Source organism: Equus przewalskii, chromosome 1 (genome assembly GCF_037783145.1).
Source record: "Equus przewalskii isolate Varuska chromosome 1, EquPr2, whole genome shotgun sequence".
NCBI lineage: Eukaryota > Metazoa > Chordata > Mammalia > Perissodactyla > Equidae > Equus > Equus przewalskii.
This window is the reverse complement of record NC_091831.1, coordinates 156,908,941-156,934,866: the sequence shown is the minus strand read 5'-3', so window position 1 is coordinate 156,934,866 and position 25,926 is coordinate 156,908,941. Positions and strand designations below refer to the sequence as shown.

The 25,926-nt window shown below is 38.2% G+C and overlaps 1 protein-coding gene and 1 long non-coding RNA gene across 3 annotated transcripts in view; one reads left to right on the top strand and one right to left on the bottom strand.

The window, feature by feature from the left end:
* Positions 1 to 18,590, top strand: part of LOC139077373 (uncharacterized) — a 73,636-nt gene extending 55,046 nt beyond the window's left edge. The window contains exons 2-3 of one of the 2 annotated variants that reach the window (XR_011529832.1): positions 905 to 992; positions 16,558 to 18,590. This is a non-coding gene — a long non-coding RNA (uncharacterized lncRNA). Of the gene's footprint in view, positions 1 to 904; positions 993 to 4,914; positions 5,520 to 16,557 lie in introns of those variants that run through there. The other variant, XR_011529833.1, reaches the window with a different exon arrangement.
* Positions 16,770 to 24,087, bottom strand: LOC103559545 (olfactory receptor 11H4-like). Its single transcript, XM_008533188.2, has 2 exons — positions 23,130 to 24,087; positions 16,770 to 16,780 (listed from the first exon to the last, which is right to left on the bottom strand). The coding sequence occupies exons 1-2, from the start codon at positions 24,085 to 24,087 to the stop codon at positions 16,770 to 16,772; spliced, it is 969 nt and encodes a 322-aa protein (XP_008531410.2).
* Between the last annotated feature and the right edge of the window lie 1,839 nt (positions 24,088 to 25,926).

The window sequence follows — 25,926 nt, the reverse complement described above, 5'->3', positions numbered from 1 at the left end:
TGACAGGAGCCTCCTCAGGACGACTGCGTCGAAGCTGCCTCTCTCTTTGAATCATTTCATTTATCTTTCTTTATGTCTCCTTCATCCACTCTGCTTTGTTCCCTGTGCTTTGTTAGTGTTGTTAAATTTGTATCACACTTGAAGGGTGTGTGTGTGTTTATGTGTGTATGTGTGGACACACGCTGCTTTTTACTGTCTTCTCTCTCAGTCTGTTTCTGTACCTAATGGTCCATATCCTTAAATGATTTTATGGAATGGCTTTTATAATCTCTTCCTCTTACTTTAAAATAGGTAAGTGAGCTGTTTTAGATTTCTCCCTCTTAAAGAAAATGTGTCTATTGTCTGTAACTGACATTTTTTTCCTATGTTGTTGCCAAATGTTCTTTAGTAGAAAAATGTTCTTCTCTTACTGCCTGATATTTTCTTCTGTTCCACATTCAGGGTCAGGAAATCTGGTATATGTCACTTGAATAAGTAATAAGGTATAGAATAGATTTTTTCCCAGCCCATGTGGTTTTGTGGTTCAGCAAACATCTCAATTTCAGTAAAAAATTATTATTCTTATTAAATATATTTACTTATATATTTATAAATAAAATACATATAACCTAACATTTATTTAGACCAGTTCTGATGCTGGAGACTATGTTATATAATCAAGAATCTAACCAATTTCCCTTATGAGGAAGCTATTCTAATTTACATTTACTTATGGAGAAAATACAATATACGATTAGATGAGTGAAAAAGAAGTAAAAAATACATCTCAAAGAAATCTGAACTGCACTTTACCTGAAGCTGTGGTATGAGAATTACAGAATCTGGTGGAGGGCAGATGTCCAAATTTAGGTCTCTCTCTCCTGGAGTATGCAGTCAGCCTCAACTCCTTGTTCTCTCATTTCAGCAGGAGCAAGTATGCAGCAAAGCCAAACACAGTGATGCTCACGTCCAAGCATCTCAGAAGGCCTCTAAAATGGGATGAGTGTTGGAAGGTAATTTTATCAAGTATAGCAGTTATTTGAAGCCCACACAATGGCCATAACACTTAAACAGCTTGAAAAGTAGTTACATGCAGTTATAAAGGGCACTATGGTCTTTCCTGATTTGAGAAGGACCAACTACACTCCTGTCTCTAAAGGAGAGTATATAGCAAACACATTCTGAGCTGTGGCTATTCTGTCGACAACCCATCTTGGGGATGGTGATCCAGAGCACTCTGTGTGTGCGCTCAGGCCTTACCACTGAGCTACAGTCCCGTGTACACTTTTTAATAAACAAGCCAAGGTTTGTTTCTGACCCTGTTGGATTACCCTGTTTTTCCCAGTGGCCTCATCTAGGGATAACAATAAGAAAGTTTTGGCCAGATCTCAGAAAGTATTTCTTTAACTGAGGTCTAAATTGGTTCAACCTCTAGGGGAAAAGGGAAAGATGTTGAGGCCTGGGTCTAAGCTGAAGAATAAGTTGGCCTTAAGCCTTGGATCAGAATATTAAATACAGCATATCTTGTAGATATTGTGGGTTCAGTTCCAGGCCACTGCAAAAAGGGAATATTGCAATAAAGCAAGTCACACAAAATTTTTGGTTTCCCAGTTTACATAAAAGTTATGTTTACACTATACTGTAGTCTATTAGGTGTGCCATAGCATTATGTCTAAAAAACAATGCACATACCTTAATTAAAAAATACTTTATTGCCAAAAATGCTAAACATCATCTGTGCCTTTAGCGAGTCATAATTTTTGGCTGGTGGAGGGTCTTGCCTTGATGTTGATGGCTGCTGACTGATCAGAGTGGTTGTTGCTGAAGGTTGGAGTGGCTGTGGCAATGTCTTAAAATAAGGCAACAGTGAGGTCTGCTGCATCTATTGACTCTTCCTTTCATGAACGATTTCTCTGTGGCATGCGATGCTGTTTAATAGTTTTACCCACAGTAGAATTTCTTTCAAAACTGAAGTCAATCCTCTCAAACCCTCCTGCTACTCCTTTATCAACTAAGTTTATGCAATATTCTAAATCCATTATTGTCCTTTCAATAGTCTTCACAGCATCTTCACCAAGAGTAGTTTCCATCATAAGGAACCACTTCCTTTGCTCATCCATAAGAAGCAACTCCTCATCCATGAAAGTTTTATCATGAAATTGCAGCAAATCAATCACATCTTTTGGCTCTACTTCTAATCCTAGTTCTCTTGATGTTTCTACCAGATCTGTAATTACTTCATCCACTGAAGTCTTGATGCCTCAAAGTCAACCATGAGGTTGGAATCAATTTCTTCTTCCAAACTCCTGTTGATGTTGATATTTTGACCTCTTCCCATGAATCTCTAATGTTCTTAATGGCATCTAGAATGGTGAATCCTTTCCAGAAGGGTTTCAATTTCCTTTGCCCAGATCCATCAGAGGAATCAAAATCTATGGCAGCTATAACCTTACAAAATATATATCTTAAATAATAAGACTTGAAGGTCAAAATTACTCCTTGATCCATGGGCTGCAGAATGGACGTTGTGTCAGCAGGCATGAAAAGATTAACCTTGTACATCTTGATCAGAGCTCTCGGGTGACCAAATGCATTGTCAATGAGCAGTAATATTTTGAAAGGAATTTTTTTTCTGGGAAGTAAATCTCAACAGTGGGCTTAAAATATTCAGTAAACCATCTTTTAAACAGATGTGCTGTCATCCAGGCTTTGTTGTTTCATTTATAGAGCACAGGCAGGGTAGATTTAGCATAATTCTTAAGGGCTCTAGGATTTTCAAAATGGTAAATGAGCATTGGCTTCAACTTAAAGTCACCAGTTGCATTAGCCCTAACAAGAGAGTAAGCCTGTCCTTTGAAGCTTTGAAGCCAGGCATTGACTTCTCTCTAGCTATGAATATATAAATAGAGGTAATGATAAAATCTTGTTTGAGTCTAAAGAGATCAGACAGAGAACTCTTCATAAGTTCTGGGTCTCATAATTTAAGAAGTACATGGGCAAATTGCAGTGAATTTTGAGGAAAACAACTTAGAGGGGCTTAGAAGTATGGAAAATGAGTAACAGAGGATGGAGCTGAGATATTGAAACTGGAGAACAAAAGACTATCAGAGGAAAGGAAGGGTGATGATTCAACAGAAGAAATCACTTTGTCCCATTTAATCATTTAATTGGAGGAGGAATACAATTTTCAGAGTTGGGAAGAGGAGACTTGGGGGAGTAATTATAACACAATAGATATTCTTTTAAAATCCTTTCTGGGTCATTTTAAACTCAGGATTCCCTGATTCCCATGGCATGAGGGATGCTTGGAGTCAATAAAATGTCCACAGGTCTGCCAGACTCTATTTTAATATGTATGACTAGAACCTATTTAGTGGACTGCACAGTTGGTGGGGGAAAAAAAGCTAGGAACCTACGTTATGAACTTGCTTTTCCTATATGTCTTTTTCTTTTCTGCTTCTATAGTCATTTGTCTAGGACCCAGTAAATTTCTGAGACCACGTATTTATATTTCATAAAGGGGAGTTGAAAGCAGACAGTAGAAGAGCCTAACATTTTTTTAAAGGTCCCTCCGTATCAAGTTCACTCATGAACAAGGACATTAGGCATTTAGCCTCTTTTGCAGCATATCCTGGCCTTTGAAGTGTGTTTTCAGTCATGTTGGAGTCACATGAGCTGATTGATTGCTAATGTATAAAAACAAGGACACAAAGGAAGAATTCTGCTATGTGTAAAGTTCCTTGATGGATTCCCCAAAAGATTAAGTCTATAAATCTAGTACCAACTCATGATCAATTAGCAACAATTGTTACGAATAATTATTAGGTATTTTTGACCAGGGTTGTTTTGCTGGTGTTGTTGAAATTTCGTTTTAGGCGTAATCATCTGCTCGACAATCTAACAATTGACCCCTTGGATTATATGTTAAGAATGTTTTTCTTTTCTTTCTTTTTCTTTTTTTTCCGGTGGAACTTATGTCAGTGTCATATTTCCTCCCTTTCCTTTACCCTCACATCTAATTCATCACAATTTCTGTTAGTTTGTCTCCAAAATAAGTCTCATGACCACTCACTTCTCTCTAGTTCAAGCTGTTATCTTTTCTCTCCTGGACCACTGTGATACTGTCCTAATTGGTTCATGTTTCCACCCTGGCCTCTGCAACCTGTTATCCATGCCACAGCCAGAGAGACTCTTCAAAAGAGAAAATCTGATCAGTCCCTACCCTTGAACACAGACTTTAATTAGCTTTCCAATAGACTTAGAATAGAATAAAATCTCCAAACTACAGTCTTTGATTTGACCCCTCTTAACTTCTCCAACATCATCTCATGATTCTATTAATCAAATACACACACAAACTCTTTCTGTCTCTCACACACACACATATGCACATATACACACAAATATACATTCTGTTGTGCAAAGGAGGCATACATTCCACTAACATAAGCACTGCAAATATAAAATAAGGTTTCACAAGCAATGGATAGTAGGGTGTACACTATCCTCTGTGCTCTCCTGATCCCACTGGGAGCTGTGTGTATTTGGACTATACCCCACTAGCCAGCATTTTAGCAGAGAGGGACCTGCTTCTGTAATGCTCTACACCAGGGGTCAGCAAACTTTTTCTTAAATATTTTATGTTTACAGGACATATAGTCTCTCTCACAATTACTCACTTCTGCTGTTCTGTGAAAGCACCCATATACAATACCTAAATGAATGCACATTTCTGTATTCCAATAATACTTCATATCCCCTGAAATTTAAATTTCATGTAACTTTCATGTGTCACAGAATGTGATTCTTATATTGATTTTAAATTTATATTAAAAAATCTAAAAATTCTTAGCTCACTGCCATACAAAACCAGGCAGCAGGCCAGATTTGGCCCATTAGTCATAGTTTGCTGAACCTAGCTCTATGCATTTACAGGGACAGGAAAGCAAGGACCATCCATTTGACTGTGGAACAATGGAAGCTTCTTGGTCCAGCAAGGAGAGGACCTCTATAAGTCAGCGCCTGGAATCAGCACCTGGAATCAGCTTGTTCTTCTGCTGACCTAACTGATCTGTTGGGCCAGCTTTCAGCTAAATTACAAAATGAGTATCCAAAACCCTTAGGTTTGCCTCTCTCTCTCTCTGTCTCAACACACACACACATAGACACACACACACACACACACACACACACACACACACACACACACATCATGCATGCAAACCTTCCTTTCTCCACACAACAGTTCAGTAATATAACATTGGCCTTCTTTTAGTTCCTAGTTCACCTATTTATGATAAAAACTTGTTTCCTTGTTTCCTTTTTTTCTGTCAATCTTCTCTTCATTACCTAAATTAACTACTTGTGCTAGAATCCTAGTCTCAGGATTTACTTCTGAGGAGACCAACAAAGACTCAGGGGCAGGTACATTATGGCCTAACCACCATTTGTAACTGTTTAGATTAGCAAATTTTTCAAGTTTAAAACAACCAGTTAAACATTTTTTTTCCAATTAAACATTTTTGCATCTTAAATATTAATTCTGTCAGATGGGTGCTCTTTGTTATAATGGTTTCTTGAAGAGTATTATTCACTTTGTTCGGAAAGGTGAATTGTGCAAGTTTGTGAAACAGAAACATCAACAACAATTTAACACTTCAAAATGTCTGTAAATATCTCATCTACCTGAGATATTTTTTCATATTTCCTACCCCACCACTTTTTAGAAGAAAGTACAAAACATTGCTGCTTTACCTAATTCTGCTGTTTCCTTTTCATTGCTTATAATATTCTGGAAAAGATTAGATTGTGGGCAAGTATTCTGTTTTCCTTTACGCTAATTATGAAACTAAACTAGTACAGCTCCTCAGTTTAGTGTTCACGAATGAGCTCTGGTCAACACCTTAAAATAGTTTGTTTTATTTTCCTTATAAAACAAACAAACAAGAACTTTGAGTAGACTCAGATGAGTACTTGACAGTTTGGATTCAGTTTCCTCCTGTGTTCTGCAGCTCATTCATGTTCCACAGCAGCCAGTTTTATTTTCAGATATCAATGTTATTTTTAAAGCAGAAGTTTACTTTTTTATAGAATTCTGATGGCTTTACATGTTCTTAAAGGAATGACTTGTCTTTTGGGAATCTATTTATATTTAGCCCATTGAGTTTGTCACTTTACTGTCATATAAAAGCCTATTAGGCATAAAAAATGGTCAGAATACTTATATTTATGAAGAGGTTAAGACGCTTTTGTTTTTAGTGCCTCAAGATCACTTTTAAAATCTGCTTTTATTTTATTGCTTTTCTTTTTTAAAAAAATTATTTTATTGAGGCCATATTGGCTTATAACATTGTGTACATTTCAGGTCTACATCTTGTATATTAATTTCTGTATAGGCTGCATCTTGCTCATTACCAATTGTCTAGGTTATATCAGTCACCATATATATGTGTCCCCTTACCCCTTTTGCCCTCCTCCCCATTCTTCCCCTCCGGCAACCATTAATCTGTTCTCCTTAGCTATGTGTTTGTTTATTTTCCACATATGATTGAATCATACGATGTTTATCTTTCTCTATCTGGCTTACTTCACTCAGCATAATAGCTTAGAGGTCTGTCCATGTTGTTGCAAATGGCACGATTTTGTCTTTTTTATGGCTGAGTAGTATTCTGCTGTTTATATATATATATATATATATATATACACACACCACATCTTCTTTATCCATTTATTCATTGATGGGCACTTGGGTTGCTTCCAAGTCTTGGCTATTGCAAATAATGCTGTGATGAACATAGAGATCCATAAACCTCTGTGAATTGTTGATTTCTTGTTCTTTGGATAAATACCCAATAGTGGAATAGCTGGATTGTATGGTATTTCTATTTTTAATTTTTTGAGAAATCTCCATACTGTTTTCCATAGTGGCTGCACCAGTTTCCATTCCCACCAGCAGTGTATGAGGGTTCCCTTTTCTCCACATCCTCTTCAACATTTGTTATTTCTCGTCTTGTTAATTATAGCCATTCTTTATGTTTGATTTTTTTCCAAAGGTTGGCCCTGAGCTGACATCTGTTGCCAATCTTCTTTTTTTTCTTTTTCTTCTTCTCCCCAAAGCCTCCCAGTACATAGTTGTTTATTCTAGTTGTAGGTCCTTCTAGTTCTGCTATGTGGGATGCCAGCTCATAGTAGAACTAGAACAGTGCTAGGTCTGCCCCCAGGATCCAAACTGGTGAAACCTTGGGCTGCCAAAGTGGAGCGCATGAACTTACCTACTCAGCCAGGGGGTCGGCCCAATTATAGCCATTCTGATGGGTGTAAGGTGAAATTTCATTGTAGTTTTGATTTGCATTTTCTTAATAATCAGTGATGTTGAACATCTTTTCATGTACCTTTTGGCCATCTGTATATCTTCTTTGGAAAAATGTCTGTTCATATCCTCTGCCCATTTGTTGATCGTTTGTTTTTTTGTTATTGTGTTGTATGAGTTCTTTATATATTTTGACAATAGCCCCCTTGTTAGATATATGATTTGCAAATACTTTCTCCCAGTTGATTTTTTCTTCATTTAAGTTTATGGTTTCCTTTGCCTTGCAGAAGATTTTTAGTCTGATGTAGTCCTGTTTGTTTATTTTTTCTTTTCTTTCCCTTGTTTGAGTGGACGTGGTATTCAAAAAGATACTGCTAAGACCGATGTCAAAGAGCGTACTGTATATGTTTTCTTTTAGGAGTTTTATGGTTTCAGGTCTTACATTCAAATATTTAATGTATTTGAGTTGATTTTGTGTATGGTGCAAGAAAATGGTCTACTTTCATTCTTTTGCATGTGGCTGTCCAGTTTTCCCAACAGTATTTATTGAAGAGACTTTCCTTTCTCCAGTGTATGTTTTTGGCTCCTTTGTTGAAGATTAGTGTCCATAGATGTGTGGTTTTATTTCTTGGCTTTCAATTCTGTTCACTTGACTGTGTGTCTGTTATCCTGCCAGTGCAATGCTGTTTTAACTACTATACGTTTGTAGTATATTTTGAAGTCAGGGATTGTGATGCCTCCAGCTTTGTTCTTTTTTCTCAGGATTGCTTTGGCTATTCAGGATTTTTTGTTGTTGTTTTATATAAATTTTAGTGTTCTTTGTTCTATTTCCATGAAGAGTGTCATTAGGATTCTGACAGGGACTGTATTGAATCTGTAGATCTCTTTAGGTAATATGGAATTTTAACTATGTTTATTCTTCCAATCTACGAGCATGGGATATCTTTCCATGTCTTTATGTCTTGGATTTCTTTCAATAATGTCATAGTTTTCATTGTGTAGGTCTTTCACCTCTTTGGTTAAACTTATTCCTAGATATTTTATTCTTTTTGTTGGGATTTTATTTTTGACTTCTCTTCCTGCTGGTTAATTATTATTGTATAGAAATGCAACTGATTTTTGTATGTTGATTTTGTACCCTGCAACTTTGCTGTAGTTGTTGATTATTTCTAATAGTTTTTTGGTGGATTTTTTAGGATTTTCTTTATTTAGAATCATGTCGTATGCAAAGAGCAAGAAATTTACTTCTTGCATTCCAATTTGGGTTCTTTTTATTTCTTTTTCTTGCCTAATTGCTCTGCCCAAAACTTCCAGTACTGTGTTGAATAAGAGTGGCGAGAGTGGGCACCTTTGTCTTGTTCCTGTTGTCAGAGGAATGGCTTTCAGTTTTTCACTGTTAAATATGATATTGGCTGTCGGTTTGTCATATATGGCCTTTATGATGTTGAGGAACATTCCTTCTGTACCCATTTTATTGAGAGTTTTTATCATAAATAGGTGTTGGATCTTGTTGAATGCTTTCTCTGCCTCTATTGAGAGGATCATGTGATTTTTACTCTTCATTTTGTTAATGTGGTGTATCACATTGATTGATTTGCAGATGTTGAACCATTCCTGCATCCCTGTAATAAATCCCACTTGATTGTGGTGTATGATCCTTTTACTGACTTGTATTCGATTTGTGAATATTTTGTTGAGGATTTTTGCATTGATATTCATCAGCAGTGTTGGCCTATAATTTTCCTTTTTTGTATTGTCCTTTCTGCTTTTGGTATCAGGATAATGTTGCCCTCATAGAAGGAGTTAATAAGCTTCCTGTCTTCTTCAATTTTCTGGAATATTTTGAGGAGGATATGTATTAGGTCTTCTTTGAACGTTTGGTAGAATTCACCAGGGAAGCTGTCTGGCCCTGGATTTTTATTTTTGGGGAGGTATTTTATTACTGTTTCAGTCTCCTTAGTGGTGATTGATCTATTCAAATTCTGTATTTTGTCTTGATTAAGTTTTGGGAGATTTTATGATTTTAAGAATTTTGTTCTAGGTTATCCAATTTTTTGGTATATGGCTTCTCATAGTATGTTCTCTTATAATCCTTTGTATTTCGGTGGTATCAATTGTAATTTCTCCTTTTTCATTTCTGGTTTCATTTATTCAAATCTTCTTTATTTTTATCTGAGTGTGTCTGGCTAAGTGCTTTTCTTTTCTTTTTTCTTTTTTAAAGATTTTATTTTTTTCCCTTTTTCTCCCCAAAGCCCCCTGGTACGTAGTTGTATATTCTTAGTTGTGGGTCCTTCTAGTTGTGGCATGTGGGATGCTGCCTCAGCGTGGCTCGATGAGCAATACCCTGTCCGCGCCCAGGATTCAAACTGACGAAACACTGGGCTGCCTGCTGCGGAGCGCGTGAACTTAACCACTCGGCCACAGGGCCGGCCCCCAGTGTTTTTCAGTTTTGTTTATCTCTCAAAGAACTAGCTCTTAGTTTCATTCATCCTCTCTACTTTTTAAAAATTTTGTCTCTACTTAATTTATTTGTGCTCTGATACTTATTATTTCCCTCCTTCTACTGACTTTGGGCTTTGTTTGTTCTTCTTCTTCTAGTTCTTTTAGCTGTAGTTTAAGATTACTTATTTGAGTTTTTTTTGTGGTAGGTCTGTATTGCTATAAATTTCCCTCTTAGTACCACTTTCTCTTCATCCCGTAAGAGTTGGTATGTTGTGTTATCATTTCCATTTGTCTCTAGGTATTTTTTGATTTTTCCTTTGATTTCTTCATTGATTCAGTGGTTGTTCAGTAGCATGTTGTCTAGTCTCCACATATTTGTGACTTTCCCATCTTGTTTTTGCAGTTGATTTCTAGTTTCATAGCATTGTAGTTGGAAAAGATGCTTGATACAATTTCAGTTTTCTTAAATTTATTGAGGCTTGCCTTGTTTTCCAAAGTATGGTCTGTCTTTGAGAATGGTCCATGTGCACTTGAGAAGAATGTGTATTCTGCTGTATTTGGAAGGAATGTTCTCTATATATTCATTAAGTCCACCTGGTCTAGTGTTTCATTTAAGGCTACTGTTTCCTTGTTGACTTTCTATCTTGATGATCTATCCATTGATGTTCTTGGGGTGTTGAGGTCCCCTATTATTATTGTATTGCTGTCAATTTCTCCTGTTAGGTCTGTAATAGTTGCTTTATAGACTTTGGTTCTCCTGTGTTAAGTGCATATGCATTCATAAGTGTTATATCTTCTTGGTGGAATGTCCCTTTTATCATTATTTACTGCTCCTCTGAGTCTCTCATTATCTTTTTTACCTTGAATTCTGCTTTGTCTGATACAACTATGGCAACACCTGCTTTCTTTTGCTTGCCATTTGCTTGGAGGGTCATCATCTGCCCCTTCACTCTGAGTTTCTGTTTGTCCTTAGAGCTATGTTTCTTGCAGGCAGCATATTTTTGGGTCTTGTTTTTAACTCTATCCAACTGCCCTGTGTCTTTTGATTAGTGAATCCTATCCATTTACATTTAGAGTGATTATTGATATATAAGGGCTTAATACCACCATTTTATCTTTTGTTTTCTGGTTGTTCTATAATATATATTTTCTTTTTCCTTGTGTTTTTGACTTCCACTTCAGTTTGGTGGTTTTCTGTAATCTTTTTCTTAGTTTTCTCTTTATTTATAATTTGTGACTCTGCTCTTATTTTTTGTTTTGTGATTACCATGTAGTCTGTATAAAAGATCTCATAGATGAGATAGTCCTTTTCTGAAAGCCTCTTATCTCCATTAACCTATGCAGATTCCATTTTCTCTTCCCATTTTATGAGTTTATTATCGCAGACTATTCTTTTCTGTGTTGTGAGTTTGTGACCAAATTGATGTGATTATAGTTAATTTTGATGTCTTCTTACCCTTTATCCATTATATTATAATTGTTTACTATCCTATTCTGATATAGAACTGCAATTGTCTGATTCTGTCTGTATGTTTATTTCCTTGCTCAAAGCTTTTACACTTGTGCCTTTTTGTTTTTTGGTGGATAGAGTATTCTTGGCTGATAGTGTTTGTCTTTCAGTATTTTAAATATATCATTACACTCTCTCTTAGCCTGTAAGGTTTCTGCTGAGAAGTCTACTGAAAGCCTCATGAGGGTTCCTTTGTAGACTATTATCTTCCCTCAGGTTGCCCTTAATGTTCTTTCTTTGTCATTGACTTTTGATAGTTTTAATATTATATGCTTTGGAGAAGATCTTTTTGCATTGACGTAATTAGGAATTCTATTAGCCTCATGTACTTGCATGTCCAGTTTTTTTCCCCAGGTTTGGGAAGTTCTACGCTATTATTTCTTTGAATAAACTCTCTGCTCCTTTCTCCCTCTCTTCTCCTTCTTGAATACCTATTATCCTTATGTTACTTTTCCTAATTGTGTCAGGCATTTCTTGTAGAATTTCTTCATTTTTTAAAAAAAGCTTAGTTCTGGTGCTGGCCTGTTGGTACAACACTTAAGTTTGTATGTTCTGCTTTGGCAGCTCAGGGTTTGCCAGTTCAGATCCTAGGTGCAGACCTATGAACTGCTTGTCAAGCCATACTGTGGCAGGCGTCCCACATATAAAGTAGAGGAAGATGGGCACAGATGTTAGCTCAGGGCCAGTCTTCCTCAGCAAAAAAGAGGAATATTGGTGGCAGATGTTAACTCAGGGCTAATCTTTCTCAAAAAACATCTTAGTCCTCTCTTCTCCTCCACCTCAATCATTTCTAGATTTCTATCTTCAAACTCACTAATTCTCTCTTCAATATGGTCTGCTCTGTTTTTAATGCTTTCTACTTTACTTTTCACCTCATTAATTGTGTTCTTTATCTCCTCAGTGTTTCTGTTTTTTTTCTTAGAGTTTCAGTGTTTTTGGTAAAGTCGTCCTTCTGTTTGTTAATTTTATTCCTGTGCTTGTTGAACTGTCTTTCTGAGTTTTCTTGTAACTTGTTGGGTTTCTTCATGACAGCTGTTTTGAATTCTCTGTCAGTTAGATTGTAGTCTTCTGTGACTTCAGGTTTGGTTTCTGGAGAGTTGTCATTCTCCTGTTCTCTTGTGTTACTGTAGTTATTCATGGTACTTGATGAATTGATCCTCTGCCAGTGCATTTGTGGTAGTAAACACCTTTCTTATTTGGGTACGGCTTTGGTTATTTTGCTTCTAAAATGCTTCTGGTTACATTTGAGGGCCTACACATTCCACCTTCCACTGCCTCTGTTAGAGGCATTGTCAATGTCATCCTTGTGCCACTTGTGCTCTAAGGTTGCTGGTCCCTTGCTGCTTTCAATGTCTCTGCAGACTTAGATGTTGCCACTGGGGTCACCAGGCTGCGAGCACATCTGCTGCTTCTGGGGTTGCCTGGGTCTTGTGTTCCCCCGCTGGCTTTCTTGGGCTAAGGTGCTGCTGCCATGTGTACCTCCTGTGCTGCTCCTCCTGGGTTATCTGGGCATGCTGGTCACACCACTGCCAGGTGTGCTGGTCTTACAGGTGTCCATATTGCTGTTGGGGGTCTGGGTTCTTGTATGCAGCTCCTGTTACTGGTAGAGCTGATGTTGGGAATGCCACCACTGGGGGCTGGGTCTCAGGTCCCACTGTGGTTCCTCGAGCCTTAGTTAACAGGTGCCACCTGCCACTGCTGGGGGAGGGGCTGGGGCTAAGCCGCAAGTGTTGCAGCTGGTTGTATAGACTGATGTGCACCAGTGTGATTTTTGAGACTTTAGTTCAGGGCAGCCTGCTTCTGTCAGGGAAATCCATGTTTCGATTTCTGTCCCCACTACTGGAAAGACTGGTTCCACTGCTAGGGGAGGAGGAAGAGTCTGGGTTGCCAACACCACTCTGTGTCCTGAAGCCTCAGGATGTGTGCACCACCTGCTACCCCTGAGGGAGCAGGGGCCTAGCCCCAAGTAAGTGTTGCCATTGTTCATGCAGCTCTGGTTTCTGGCATGCTCAGTGTGCTTTGAAACGTCAGGTCAGGGCACCTTGCCCCTGCCAGAGAAATTCTTGCCTTGGATGTTTTCTCCACTTCTGGAAAGACCAGCACCACGGCTGGGGGAGGAGGTGGAAGGTGGATTGCTGGCTCTCTTCTGTGTCCTGAAGCCTCAGGATTCTTATGCCACCCACCACCACTGAGGGCATAGGGTCTACAGCCTCTGGTTGCTGGAGGTGGCATGTGCTGGTGTGCTCTAAAACCTCAGATCAAGGCATCTCACCCCCACTGGAGAAATTCATGTTTAGGATGCTTTCCACACTCTTAGAAAGACTGGTGCCACTGCTGAGGGAAGGGGATGGGGTGGGTCACCAGCTCAGTTCTGTGTTCTGAATGCTCAGAACACGTGTGCTACCTGCCACCACTTGGTAGGTGGCAGGGTCAAAGTCATGAGTGCCATGTTTGCCTGCAGCTTGTGTTTGCTGGTGTGCACAGAGTGTGAGTATCCACATTTGGATTGCCACTGCCAGAAGAGGTGAGGGGGCTGCTACCCTAGTTCCACTGTCTCCTGAAGGTTCAGTCCACCCACCTTCAGATATATAGATGCATGGATCACTTAGACATTCTGGTGTGCTGTGCAGGGAGTCCTTTGTTGGTCACTGAATGTCTGACTGGTTGTAACTTGGAGGGGAGAGACAAAGGGAATGACTCACTCTGTCATGATGCTGACATAACTCTCCCAGAATATATATATTTTAAAATATAAAAAATGCTTCTCGACTCACTCCTGTTAAATTCTGTAGTTTAATACTTAAGTTCAAGTATCTGGCACAGCACTATCCACCCAGTGATAAATACATGAAAAACTATAGAATATATTGGAGTATTTGAGGAAGTCATTTGTTTTAAAACTAATTCAGCCTGACCTTGTTTTCCCAAAATGGCCTGATGTGGCCAATTGAGCATGCATTGCATATCTATTTTAAATATTTACTGTGTCCCAAAGACAAGAAAAATGCCCTTAAAGATAAGAATATAACTTCCCCCACATTTGTATTTCTTTAATGATAAGTATCTCTCCCTAAACTAAGAATTAATTTTTGACCTGCTGCGCTCACTTTGTGACCACCCACCTTGTGACCACAGACCTGCTGTGTTCACTGGATTGCTGTGCCGGCAAAGAAATCTCATGACTATTGTAAAAGGGACATTCCTATCATATGTGATAAAGGCTCTTTGATGGTATATAACTGCACTGTACACCCTACTTCTTTGGAGTGCTCCCTTCCTTTGTGAAAGGACATTCTGGGACATATGGTCCTCAGAGTTGGCTCAAAGTAAACTCACCCCAATTTTGATTTATAGATTGGTTACAGATTATTTGCATTGACACCACTGAAAGTTAGAAGCTTGCTTCCTAATCATAATTCTGGCAAAGACTTAGTGTCAAGAAAATTCTCTATTGTGCCCCCAAAGACAAAAGCTTTCAATGAACAAACTGGATGATGGCACATCCTAGGAAATCAATTTTCATGACTGAAAAAGTGCTGCTACCATTTAAAATACAAAAAAATTTCTACCTTACAGGAAAACAAGGAATAACCCCCCAAATTTTTGCTCATTGAATGCTATATACTCTATGCCTCTACTTTGTCATGTAAGCCCTGACAGTTGGATTTTCTTTTTGTAATGCAAGTACCTGACTTAAGCTTTGATTGCCAAGGCATCTATTTTAAAAAGGCATCCACCTCAAAGAGGTCTATTTGAAATAAATACACTATTAGCCATACACTAGATAAATCTCCAGGTTGCCTCCCCACACTGAGGCTCCTATGCTATGGAGATCTTGGTTGATTTTAATAACTGATATTTGGGCTTCTTTTTTCTGTTCCTGTACTTTAAATTCCCACTCTTATGTTTTATATTTCCCAATAAAGAATGAGCCCACAAATCCCTACACCCTCACCCTCAAACCGATAAAAGCCATCCCCAGGCCCATGTCCTTTCTCTCTCTACTTGTGACCTCACTGTGTGGACCAACGTGTGCCTTGTTCAATCCAGGGCCTGTAAGTAAGTTTCCTAATGGTTGTTGTTGAAGGGCATCTTGTACTCATAAGAAGAACCAAAAGGGTCAGTTCAGTCTAAACATTGGTTTGGAAAGGGGAGATGTCTGTGATAAGCTCACTAGGGCCCAGGTGAATGCACCCAATAGCATTACTATTGATATGCTGAGACTGACACAAATAAGTAGTCAGTAATAGTAGTCAATTATAAATTATTAATAAGAGTCCAATCTCACTAGAGATGGCTACAAACCAATCATAGAAGAAAAACCTTGTTAAATACCTGATCTAAGTGCATGCAAACCAGTGTGCCCATGCACACACACACACACAAGTAGTGAAAACCAATGGTTCCATGTTATCTACTTAAAATAGACTGTTACAAATATGTTGTTATATGGAAGCCTCATGGTAACCATAAAGCCAAAACCTAATAGATACACAAAAGAGAAAGAGAAAGGAATCTAATCATGCCACTAAAGAAAGTCATCAAACCACAAAGGAAGAGACCAAGAGAAGAAGAAAGGAACAGAGAGGAAATATAAAACAGCCAGAAATCAATTAACAAAATGGAAATAAGTACATACCCATCAGTAATTACTTTAAATGCAAACACACTAAATTCTCCAATAAAAAGACATAGAGTAGCTGAATGGATGAAAAAGCAAGACCCACTTATATGCTGCCTACAAGAGACTCACTTCAGGGGCTGGCCCCGTGGCCGAGTGGTTAAGTTCGTGCGCTGCGCTGCAGGCAGCCCAGTGTTTCGTTGGTTCGAATCCTGGGCGCGGACATGGCACTGCTCATCAGACCACGCTGAGGCAGCATCCCACATGCCACAGCTAGAAGGACCCACAACGAAGAATATACAACTATGTACCGGGGGGCTTTGGGGAGAAAAAGGAAATAATAAAATCTTTAAAAAAAAAAAAAAAAAAAAAAAAAAGAGACTCACTTCAGATGTAAAGACAGACTGAAAATGAAGGGATGGAAAAAGATAGTGTATGAAAATGGAAACCAAAAGAAAGCTGGTGTAGCTATAATTAGACAAAATAGACTTTAAACAAATACTGTAATCAGATACAAAGAAGGGCATTACATAATGATAAAGGGGTCAATCCAACAAGAGGATGTAACATTTGTACATATTTGTGTGCTAACATAGGAAAACCTAATGTATAAAGAAAATATTAACAGACTTAAAAGGAAAAGCAGACTGCAGTACAATAATGTAGGTAATTTTAATACCCCACTTTCATCAATAGATAGATCATCTACACGGAAAATCAAGAAGGAAACATTGGCCTTAAAAGGCAAATTGGACCGGATGGATTTAACAGATATGTGCAGAATATTCCTTCCAAGAGCAACAGAATACGCATTTTTGTGAAGTGCACGTGGAACATCCTTTTACTTTGAAACAAAGTTGAACATAAATCTGAAGCAAAAAGAGCTGTTCAAGTGTTTTCTTAGAGTTTCATGTGTAGAAGTCCAATAAAAAGCAGGTAAGAATGGAACTGTGGGGTGAGGTTCTTGAGCCTGTCTGCTTTTGCTGCTTTCAGGGAAGTGCTGCAGAACTCTCAGGATTCTGTGAAATGTTTTGAAAACCATCACCTAGCTCCTTCTAGAACACATTCTGCTAGGTGACATCTAGATTTGCTGAACAATTCAGCCCTTTCCCCGCTTGAGGAACTCTGGTTCACTCAAAGTAGTTTTTTTTTTTTTTTTGATGAGGAAGATTCACCCTGAGCTGACATCTGTTGCCAATCCTCCTCTTTTTTTTGCTCGAGGAAGACTAGCTTGAGCTAACATTTGTGCCAGTCTTCCTCTACTTTGTATGTGGGATGCCTGCACAGCATGGCCAATGAGTGGAGTGGGCCTGCACCCGGGGTCTGAACCTGCAAACCCGGGACACTGAAGCGGAGTCCACTTGGCCCCAGGGCTGGCCCCTCAGAGTATTTCTAAATGTTGAGCAAATCTGTCTCCTTTATTACTTCTGCACATTGATCTTGAGATTCCTCTTTGTTGAAACTACCCCAAATAAGTCAAATTCCACTTCCATTATGGTGATGGTGGGGCACCTAAATAACTGTTAGCAGCCATAGATCATTTATCAAAACCTATACATGTTTTTTTTTGGAGGCCTCCATTTTCTCTGGTGTGTTTCTCTCTAGGCTGCACTTAGTGGGGCTTTACATCATGGCCAGGCTCTTGGGGTACCTTGTAGCTGGGTATGTCAATTTCCCTAGTATATAAAAGCATGTACCTTCATTTTTGCTAGGAATTAAGCCCTAAACACCGTAACTTGTCCATTCATCATCTTGCTTTTACCTAAATTAAATAATGAATAGAAGGGTCACCTTAGGATGTATTGAGACCAGAAAGATCTTTCTCAGATTGCCTGAATTAGGAATTGAGCATTGAAACAGAACTAATAAACTTGGATATTTTGAGGCAAGACTATAAACTTGGATTTTTTTTTTGAGGAAGATTAGCCGTAAGCTAACATCCACCGCCCATCCTCCTCTTTTTTTTTTTTCTGAGGAAGATTGGCCCTGAGCTAACATCCTTGCCCATGTTCCTCTACCTTATACATGGGACACCTACCTCAACATGACTTGATAAGCAGTGCATAGGTCCACACCTGGGATCCGTACTGGCAAACCCTGGGCCACAGAAGTGGAACATGCGAGCTTAAACGCTGCACCACCGGCCCAGACCCTTGGATATTTTTGCTGATAACCTTTCTGAAACTGTTGGTCCAGGCTTATTTCTATGTCCTGTAGTTTCCTGGTTAAAGTTCAAGATATTTGTGTAAGTCACTCTCGAGATTTTAAATTTAGTAATACATTGACTACAAAAGTAGGATAGTTGACCATATTATTTATTAATGTCACCATTAAGATACTCACAAAATTGTATCCTTATGCTATTTATACAATCTTCTGAGAACAGGAGGCCTGCTTCTCAGTATTTGATCAAACCTGTAGCAAACTCAGAAGATAAATGTTTGATTGCTGAAGTAAATTTGGAAATTTGTATCGATTAACAATAGTTTTAAAATGAGGAAAAAGAGTCTAACAAACATGATTTCTATGAAAATCTAAATTTTGTCCAAGTGATTTAGCTCAATTGACTATAATTATGACCATATGTATTCAAATTTCTAGGAGAGTTGTAATTTCAAATATACTTCCCAGAACTATACCTGTATCTGCCAGACCACATGCTGTCGTTTTTGGTTGGAGAATATAGTGCCTGGGCTTGCAATAATAAAAAGTTGAATGCTGAATTTAAATTGTAGCACATTATTCATTTAGTTATTCATTTAACTTAGCAAATGTTTACTCACCATTTATTATATTCCTAGCAGTGTGCTAAGTTCTGGTGCACAATGGTCAACATGAAAAATAAAATTCTCCCCCTTTTGGAACTCCTGGTTTATAAAAGCAATCAGGACTGCCACCTACATCTGTACAGTCATGTCTGTATGTGACAGGGGCTTCCTTGAACTGTATGTTTCACAGCATGCCCACCTATATGCTGTGGGCCTGAAAAAGATGTTTATTCCAGTTAGGAATAACTTAGATAAATCTATGTAGTGAGGGCATGATAACAAACTTTATTTGCCAGCATCGACATATTTTGGGCTTTTTAAGACAGTAGGCAGAGACATGAGACATGAATTGACTTAGTCTAGTCCCAGGCCAGGAAGTTGTTGGCACCAAGAAGAGAAATATAATTCCAATTCATGGATTTTGATCTGGATCCAGGCCTCATTAGTCTTAACTCCCACTTGTTCATTTGTCTTCATAATTCCACGACCTTTTGACATTTATGCTGCAGTGAAGTTTTAGTTATTTGTGGAATACAGGATCAGAGAAAATGGATAAATGAACTTCACAGGAAATTTGAAATCCCGCTGCATGCATTTCTACTGCCTCCACCTCCAAAGTAAATCTATTAGTAGCTCACATGGTGAATTTATATCCACCTTTCTCATCATTCTATTCACCTCAGTGAGTAACAGAGGAGCAATTGGAGAAAAGAAGAGGAATGAGGAGCTTCAGCAATCCGTTCTGTATGAACTGATAAGGAAGCAGGATCCTCTTCAATCCCAATCACTTGCTTGAGATGTAAGCCACTTGCTCAGGAAAGAGCACTTTTAAAATTATAAGTGCAGAGATTCTTCTTCCTATAAATATTTATATTTTGAAGGTTAACCTGTAGATGAATCCAAAGGACAAGAGAATCTTCTGGCTTACTTCTTTCTCAGTTTCCACTTGCCTCTTCTCACTGGCCAACAACTCTGAAAAAATAAGGACAGCTTGCTTTAATTGCTCTTGCTGAAGGATATTTGTCAATCAAAACTTAGATATTAGAAACAACGTGGCACAAGACTCCGGCTGCATTCTAACTGAAGGAAATTTAAAGTTCCCCCAAAATATCCAAGATGCTTGAGCACTATTTTCCCTAAGTGAGTTGTACAGTGGGGGCTCTGTGATACCACAGTGAGTCCTTAACGTGATTATATCACCCCTGAGCACTCTTTGCAGTATGTTGTGAGAAGAGAATGTCAGGCCCTAATACATTGTTCCTACCAAGAACAAAGGAACCCAGAATGAACGGATTTAAAGAAGAACCAACATGCTCTTGGTATCCGACAGCAGTGGGTGTACAGAAGCAGTGAGGCAGGCACACTTTCCTTACGTACTGGTGGTGTTTCTGGCTCCTGGTGGTGTTTGTGGCTCCTGGTGTTTCTAGCCATAACACAGTCCTCATTACACAGTCTAAAAGCTCATTCATGGATGGAGAGCAGGGTTGGTGCCTCTGAGACTTGCTTCCTTTATTATTCCTAACCAAATGAAATGAGTATATCATGTCAGTGATTATTAAGAGTTTACAAGTGTCTCCTGAATAGGATCCACAGCTCCCCAATGTGCTCACTGGGAGGGACCTAGTTCCCTGTGCATATATCTCTGAGTATGCATATAATACTGCCTATATTTAATTATATTTCCTCCAGTGGTCTGACTAGTGGGCCACAGAGGTCAAGATAAATATTCAAGAGAGGCTAGGAAAGGTTTCCTCTTTGTGGAGATATCCTTCCTCTAAGAAACTGATCTGCCTGGGGAGTGGGGTTGGGCAGAGGAGTGAGTGGGACAGGTTAATGGGAGAGAAGAGAATGAGAAGGAATGTGTGTGTGTGTGTGTGTGTGTATGAGAGAGAGTGTGCATGTGTGTGTTTGATATTCTCTCCCAAGTAGACCTGCTTTATTGTTAGTCCCAAACCTGTAAGCACTTGAATTAAAAAAATTCTTTGTCTATACGTATTTTACTTAATTTTGTGATATTCAACATATGGCAAAGAATCTCCTCTTTTCAATTTTAAGTATGGCTTGAACACATTTCTTTGAAAAAATTTAGTCTTCTGTAAAAGCAGATTTATAATGTTGTTGACTTACATGATGCAATATTAGTGAAAATGAAAGTTTAGCACTGTAAATGGCTCATCAGTGGGAAATATGAAGTTTTTTCATTGATATCAGGGCAGGAGAACAAACAAGATGTGGCAGAGAACCTGAGGGGGAAATAAATTCAATCACAGCAGGAACTCAAGTAGAGAACACTACTGAGTTTACGAGTGAGGCTGTGTAAGGACAGAGCAGGTTCCCGAAAATGTACTCCCTGTACTGGCAGTATTAACATCACTTGAGAACTTGTTAAAATGCAAGTTCTCAGGCCCCACCCTGACCCACTGAGTGAGAAACTCTGAGTGTGGGGCCCAGCAATCTGTTTGAACAAACTTTGAGTTTGTTTCTGATGCATGCTGATATTTGAGAACCACTGTCTAGATGATAGAACATTAGTGTCTTGGTTAGGAGGGGTGTGTTTGAAACAGCTTCTAAGTTTGGAAGGGATGTCTTTAGCATCAGGAATTAATTGAGCATGGTTTGGAGACAGGGTTAAGAATGATATTTGTAAGGATAATTGGCACTTGAGGCTGAGTTATAGGTGGTGTTGTACCTGTAAAAGCAGGATTGGATTTAAGCATCTGGAAGGCCTTTGAAAGAGGCCTGGGATAGGCAGGGAAATGGTGAAGATTATTCAGGCATCATATGAAAGTGAGTGACCTGGGTGGTAGCAGAGTTGAACCTAAAGAGAAGGAATTGAGGTCGTAAATAGAAAACTAGGACACAAAAAATCTAGGTCCTAGCCTGAGTATTTTCACTTATTAGGCATTAGAGTTTGGCAAGCTAATTTCTTTAAATATTAGCTACATACTCACCTTTCTGTGTGCCCATAGAGCTATATGAGAATGAAATGAGATAATAGATATGAAAATATTCTGTAAATGTCTATATAGTCATAATATGATGAAATGTGGCTCAAGAACCTCAGGAGTGGATTCCTAACTTTCCATTATCTCTTTTCATGAAAACATCATCCTAGAATTAAAATTTCCTTTATCAGGGTCTAAGAGGACTATCCATTCCTCTTGGGCAAAGGAGCTCCCTAACTTTTCCCCTTCCCCAGATATATAGTCTCAAGGACAGATTACAAACATACAACTTCCTTTAAAAATAAACAAATTTTTTTATTTGACAACCAGAAATAAGAGTTTTAAAATGCCCATTCCTCTCTCTAGTCCATTGTCGACGAAAGAATCCTGTGGATGGCCCTTTTATAATACAAATGGGACCATGTTACTCCCCTGCTCAAAACTTTCCAAAGGTTTCCCATCTCATGCAGAATTAAATGTCCTTTCTATGGCTTACAAGATCCTGCACAATTTGGCCCTCTGTTCGTTCTCTTTGACTTCATTTACAATACTCTTCCCCTTAATCTCTATACTCCAGCAAACCAACCTTGCTGTTCTTTGATCACGATCCTGCCTTCGGATCTTAGAGAAAACTTTCTTTCTTCTGTCTGAAATGCTCTTCCCTGACCCATCTACATGGCTCGTTCCCTCATCTCCTTCAAGCTTTTCCTCAAAAGATGCCTTTTCAGTGTGTCCTTCCCTTATCCTCCTATTTAAAATTTCTGCTCTTTTTCCTACATTTCCTGTCCTTTTCCCCCTTTCTCCATAGTGCTTATCATTCTCTGATGTGCTATATATTTTACTTATTTTTCTATTGTCTATCCCCCACTAGAAAGTAAACTGCACATGGACAGTGGTTTTTGATCGTTTTGGTTACAGTGTATCTCTAGTACCTAGAAGAGTGCCTAGAACATAGCAAATGCTCAATGAATCTTTGTGGAAGGAGTTAATACTATTTTATATGATGTTAAAACACATATCACTTACATAAGCAAGAAATTTTGTCTGTCCCTAATCTGGAGTATACTCAACCATGAAGACCCAAGGGGATAGGAAGGTTGTTGCTACTAAAACATTTAGGTATGTATCCATTAGGCCTTTAAGTTAGATTCTTTATTCACTTTTAAGAATATTGGACTGTCTTAAGAAACGCCTTGAGTACACCAATGATGATTCACCTGAGATTACTGCTCTTGTTCTACCTTCCACCCCATCCCCCCAAAATCAGAATGAAAACCATGTGAAATAGCACAGATATAATGCCCTCATATCACTGTCTACTGGAGTTATTCATGTTGAAAATATTGTTAGTACCTTTGGAATGTAATATGACTCAACTATAGTTTAACTCTGCGCGGGTTAGTTGAGGAATAACACATTGAGCGACCCCACTGAAAAATATCTTCTTTAAAGTCCACATTGGAGAATTACAGCACTGAATCAAGTTTTTATTGATTAATCTTTTATGTCTAGACAATGATTTGCTTAGTGTCATGTAAATTCATTTATGCTCATTTTATCTTCAGAACTTTCTTCAGTGCAGCCTTCATTTCCTTGTTTCGTAAGCTGTAAATCAGAGGGTTTAAGAAGGGAGTTACCACGGAATAGAACAAAGTCACGATCTTCTGCATTTCAGCTGGGTTATCAGTTGTGGGGCTCACATACATTGCCATAAGGGCCCCAAAGAATAAGCACACCACTGTCAGATGTGATCCACAGGTGGAAAAAGCCTTCTGTTGACCAGCTGCTGAAGGGATTTTTAACACAGCTATCAGTAAAAGGGAATAGGAGCTAAGGATGTACAGAAGAGTGAGGATGATAATGAGGGAGTTCAGGACATAGAAGATGATCTCAGTGACAGGAGCTGGGGCACAGGATAGAGCAATCAATGGGTCCATGTCACACACAAAATGATCAATGGTGTTGGGCCCACAGAAAGGTAATTGAGAGAGCTGCACAGTGGAGACAGAGTAACTAAGGAACCCAAATACCCAGCAAAGAGACATCAAGATATAGCAGAGTCGTTGGGTCATGACCGTTGTGTAGTGCAATGGGCGGCAGATAGCGAGGTACCGATCATACGCCATGATGCAGAGGAAATATGTCTCAGTTGTGCCAAGGGAAGTAAAAAAATATAACTGGAGGAAGCAGCCAACAAAAGAGATGGATTTTGTCACTGAGAAGATGTTGACTAACATACTGGGCACAGTGGAGGTAATGTACCATATTTCAAGGAAAGCAAAGTTCCCTAGGAGAAGATACATTGGGGTGTGGAGCCCTTGGTCCAACCTCACAGCACAGACAATGGCCCCATTTCCCATCATGGTAAATATATAGATCCCAAAGAACAGTGAAAAGAGGAAACTCTGCATCTCCTGACAACCAGGGAAGCCTAGGAGGACAAACTCTGTCACAGTTCTTGTCGTTGACTTGTTCATGCATCCCAGGGCTGCAGAGAAGACAGAAAACATCATTATATGAACTATTTTGTTTCCTGAAAAACTTGTAGGAAACCTATGCAATGTACATATCATGGAAATTTTGCAATTAGTTTGTAATAACCCATCCATTAACTCCTAGGTCTTATTTAAAAGCCACCAATCAACAATCCTGGTGATCCCAAATTGCAAAACTTGGATTCATAACAATGGAATCTGTACATTATTTTGATTTTCTGTATCAGTGGATTAGGTTAAAAGAATTCTCTCTTTCCTTTGAAATTTTGGAACCTCAGAAGCACTACCCTCTATGAAAGGCAGCAAAGTGGTTATCAGTTTGTATTTCTTTTTCTCACCCATGGTGGAATTATTTCTAATAGAACAGATTTTTGTCTGAGTAAATTTTTTAGCTGAGTATTAGGAGTGGAATAACTATTTTTTTGAAATCTCTCCCCAAGTAGAAAGTACTTGGCATACTTCTCAGACACTATAGAGCTGTATGTGTCCATTCTTCACTCTGAGCTGTTCACATCAGAATAATTTTCTCTCATAACGTATCAGTGCATTATAAGTCTTATCATAGAAACCAAGAGTACATTTTTTTTCTAGGGAATATTTTTCTAGGGAATAGAGAGTTAATAATTAGCTCCGAATATTCCTTGAATTGACTTTATGCTGTTATTTTAAACTCCCCTAATTTGTCAATTGAATCTCTACCATGCTAACCAAATGAGGAATTTTAAATCGTTATACCGTAAATCTCTCTCTAAAACAAACAATTTGTTTAAAAAATATACGGTTCAGCTACTTAAAAGGATTCACTTTTATGTTGTCCACATATCGCAGATGATGGGTTTCAACATTTCTGACTTCAATCTCACCTGCCCACCAGCAGGAAACTCAGAATCTTAGTAAGCTCAATTACCAAAAATCAGATAGAAAAACAAAAAAGAAGACATTACGTAGATCTAAATTTTGCAAAAGTGCAATTCTTGCTGGACACAAGTGTTTTCTTTCATTTTGGTTGTACATAACCGTATGTAAAAAATATTCAGTAAGCCTTCTCCAAATGCAAGGATAAATTTTAACATTAGGTTATTAAGTACAACATTTCAAATAATCTAAAGTGTTTATGTCTTATTACAGTTATTAAATGTTTCAAATTCCATATACTACATTTGCCTTTTAAAAATAAAATTTACTTCAAAATAAAAATACGCTTTTTGGTTTTTATAATGAAGAACATGAAAAATATAGAAACAGACAAAAAATCTCACTTCGCAGAATAAACAAATTTTAACTCTCTGGGGAATTGCATTCCTCTCTTCTTTAAAAGTTAAAATAAGATTTTTCAACATACGTTGTTTTATAACCTGTTTTTTAACTTAACATATTTTAGTCTTTTTTCCATGTCAAAAATATAGCTCTACACTATCAATTCAATGACTGCATTGCCTTCCACAATTTAATCAATTCCCTGGTGATAGATTTAGACTGTTATCAATGTTTTGTATTATAATAAGCACTGTTTTAATATTTTTAAGCATACATCTTAATATACTTGACCCAAAAGTAAGCTAAATGATTTAAAAAATTAGATGAAGCAATGTATTATGTCCTAGCTTTTGATGGTGAAGATTTTAGATATCCTTTTGATACCTATTTTTCACTAAAGTCATCAAGTCAAACCCTGTTACATATAGGATAAACTCCTGCTTAATATTTCCATAGCATTTTATATATGTATCTACTAGAGCATGTGCCATACTGACTAAATCATGTGTTTCCCTGTGGACTGAAAACTACATAGCTCTTGAATGATGTTAAATTTACCTTTCTAATCTCAGTTGACTGAGTTTCTGGTGCATGTTAGGC

Coding starts and splice junctions, on each gene's coding strand:
- LOC103559545 (XM_008533188.2), bottom strand. CDS start 24,087: ATGATGTTTTCTGTCTTCTCTGCAGCCCTGGGATGCATGAACAAGTCA.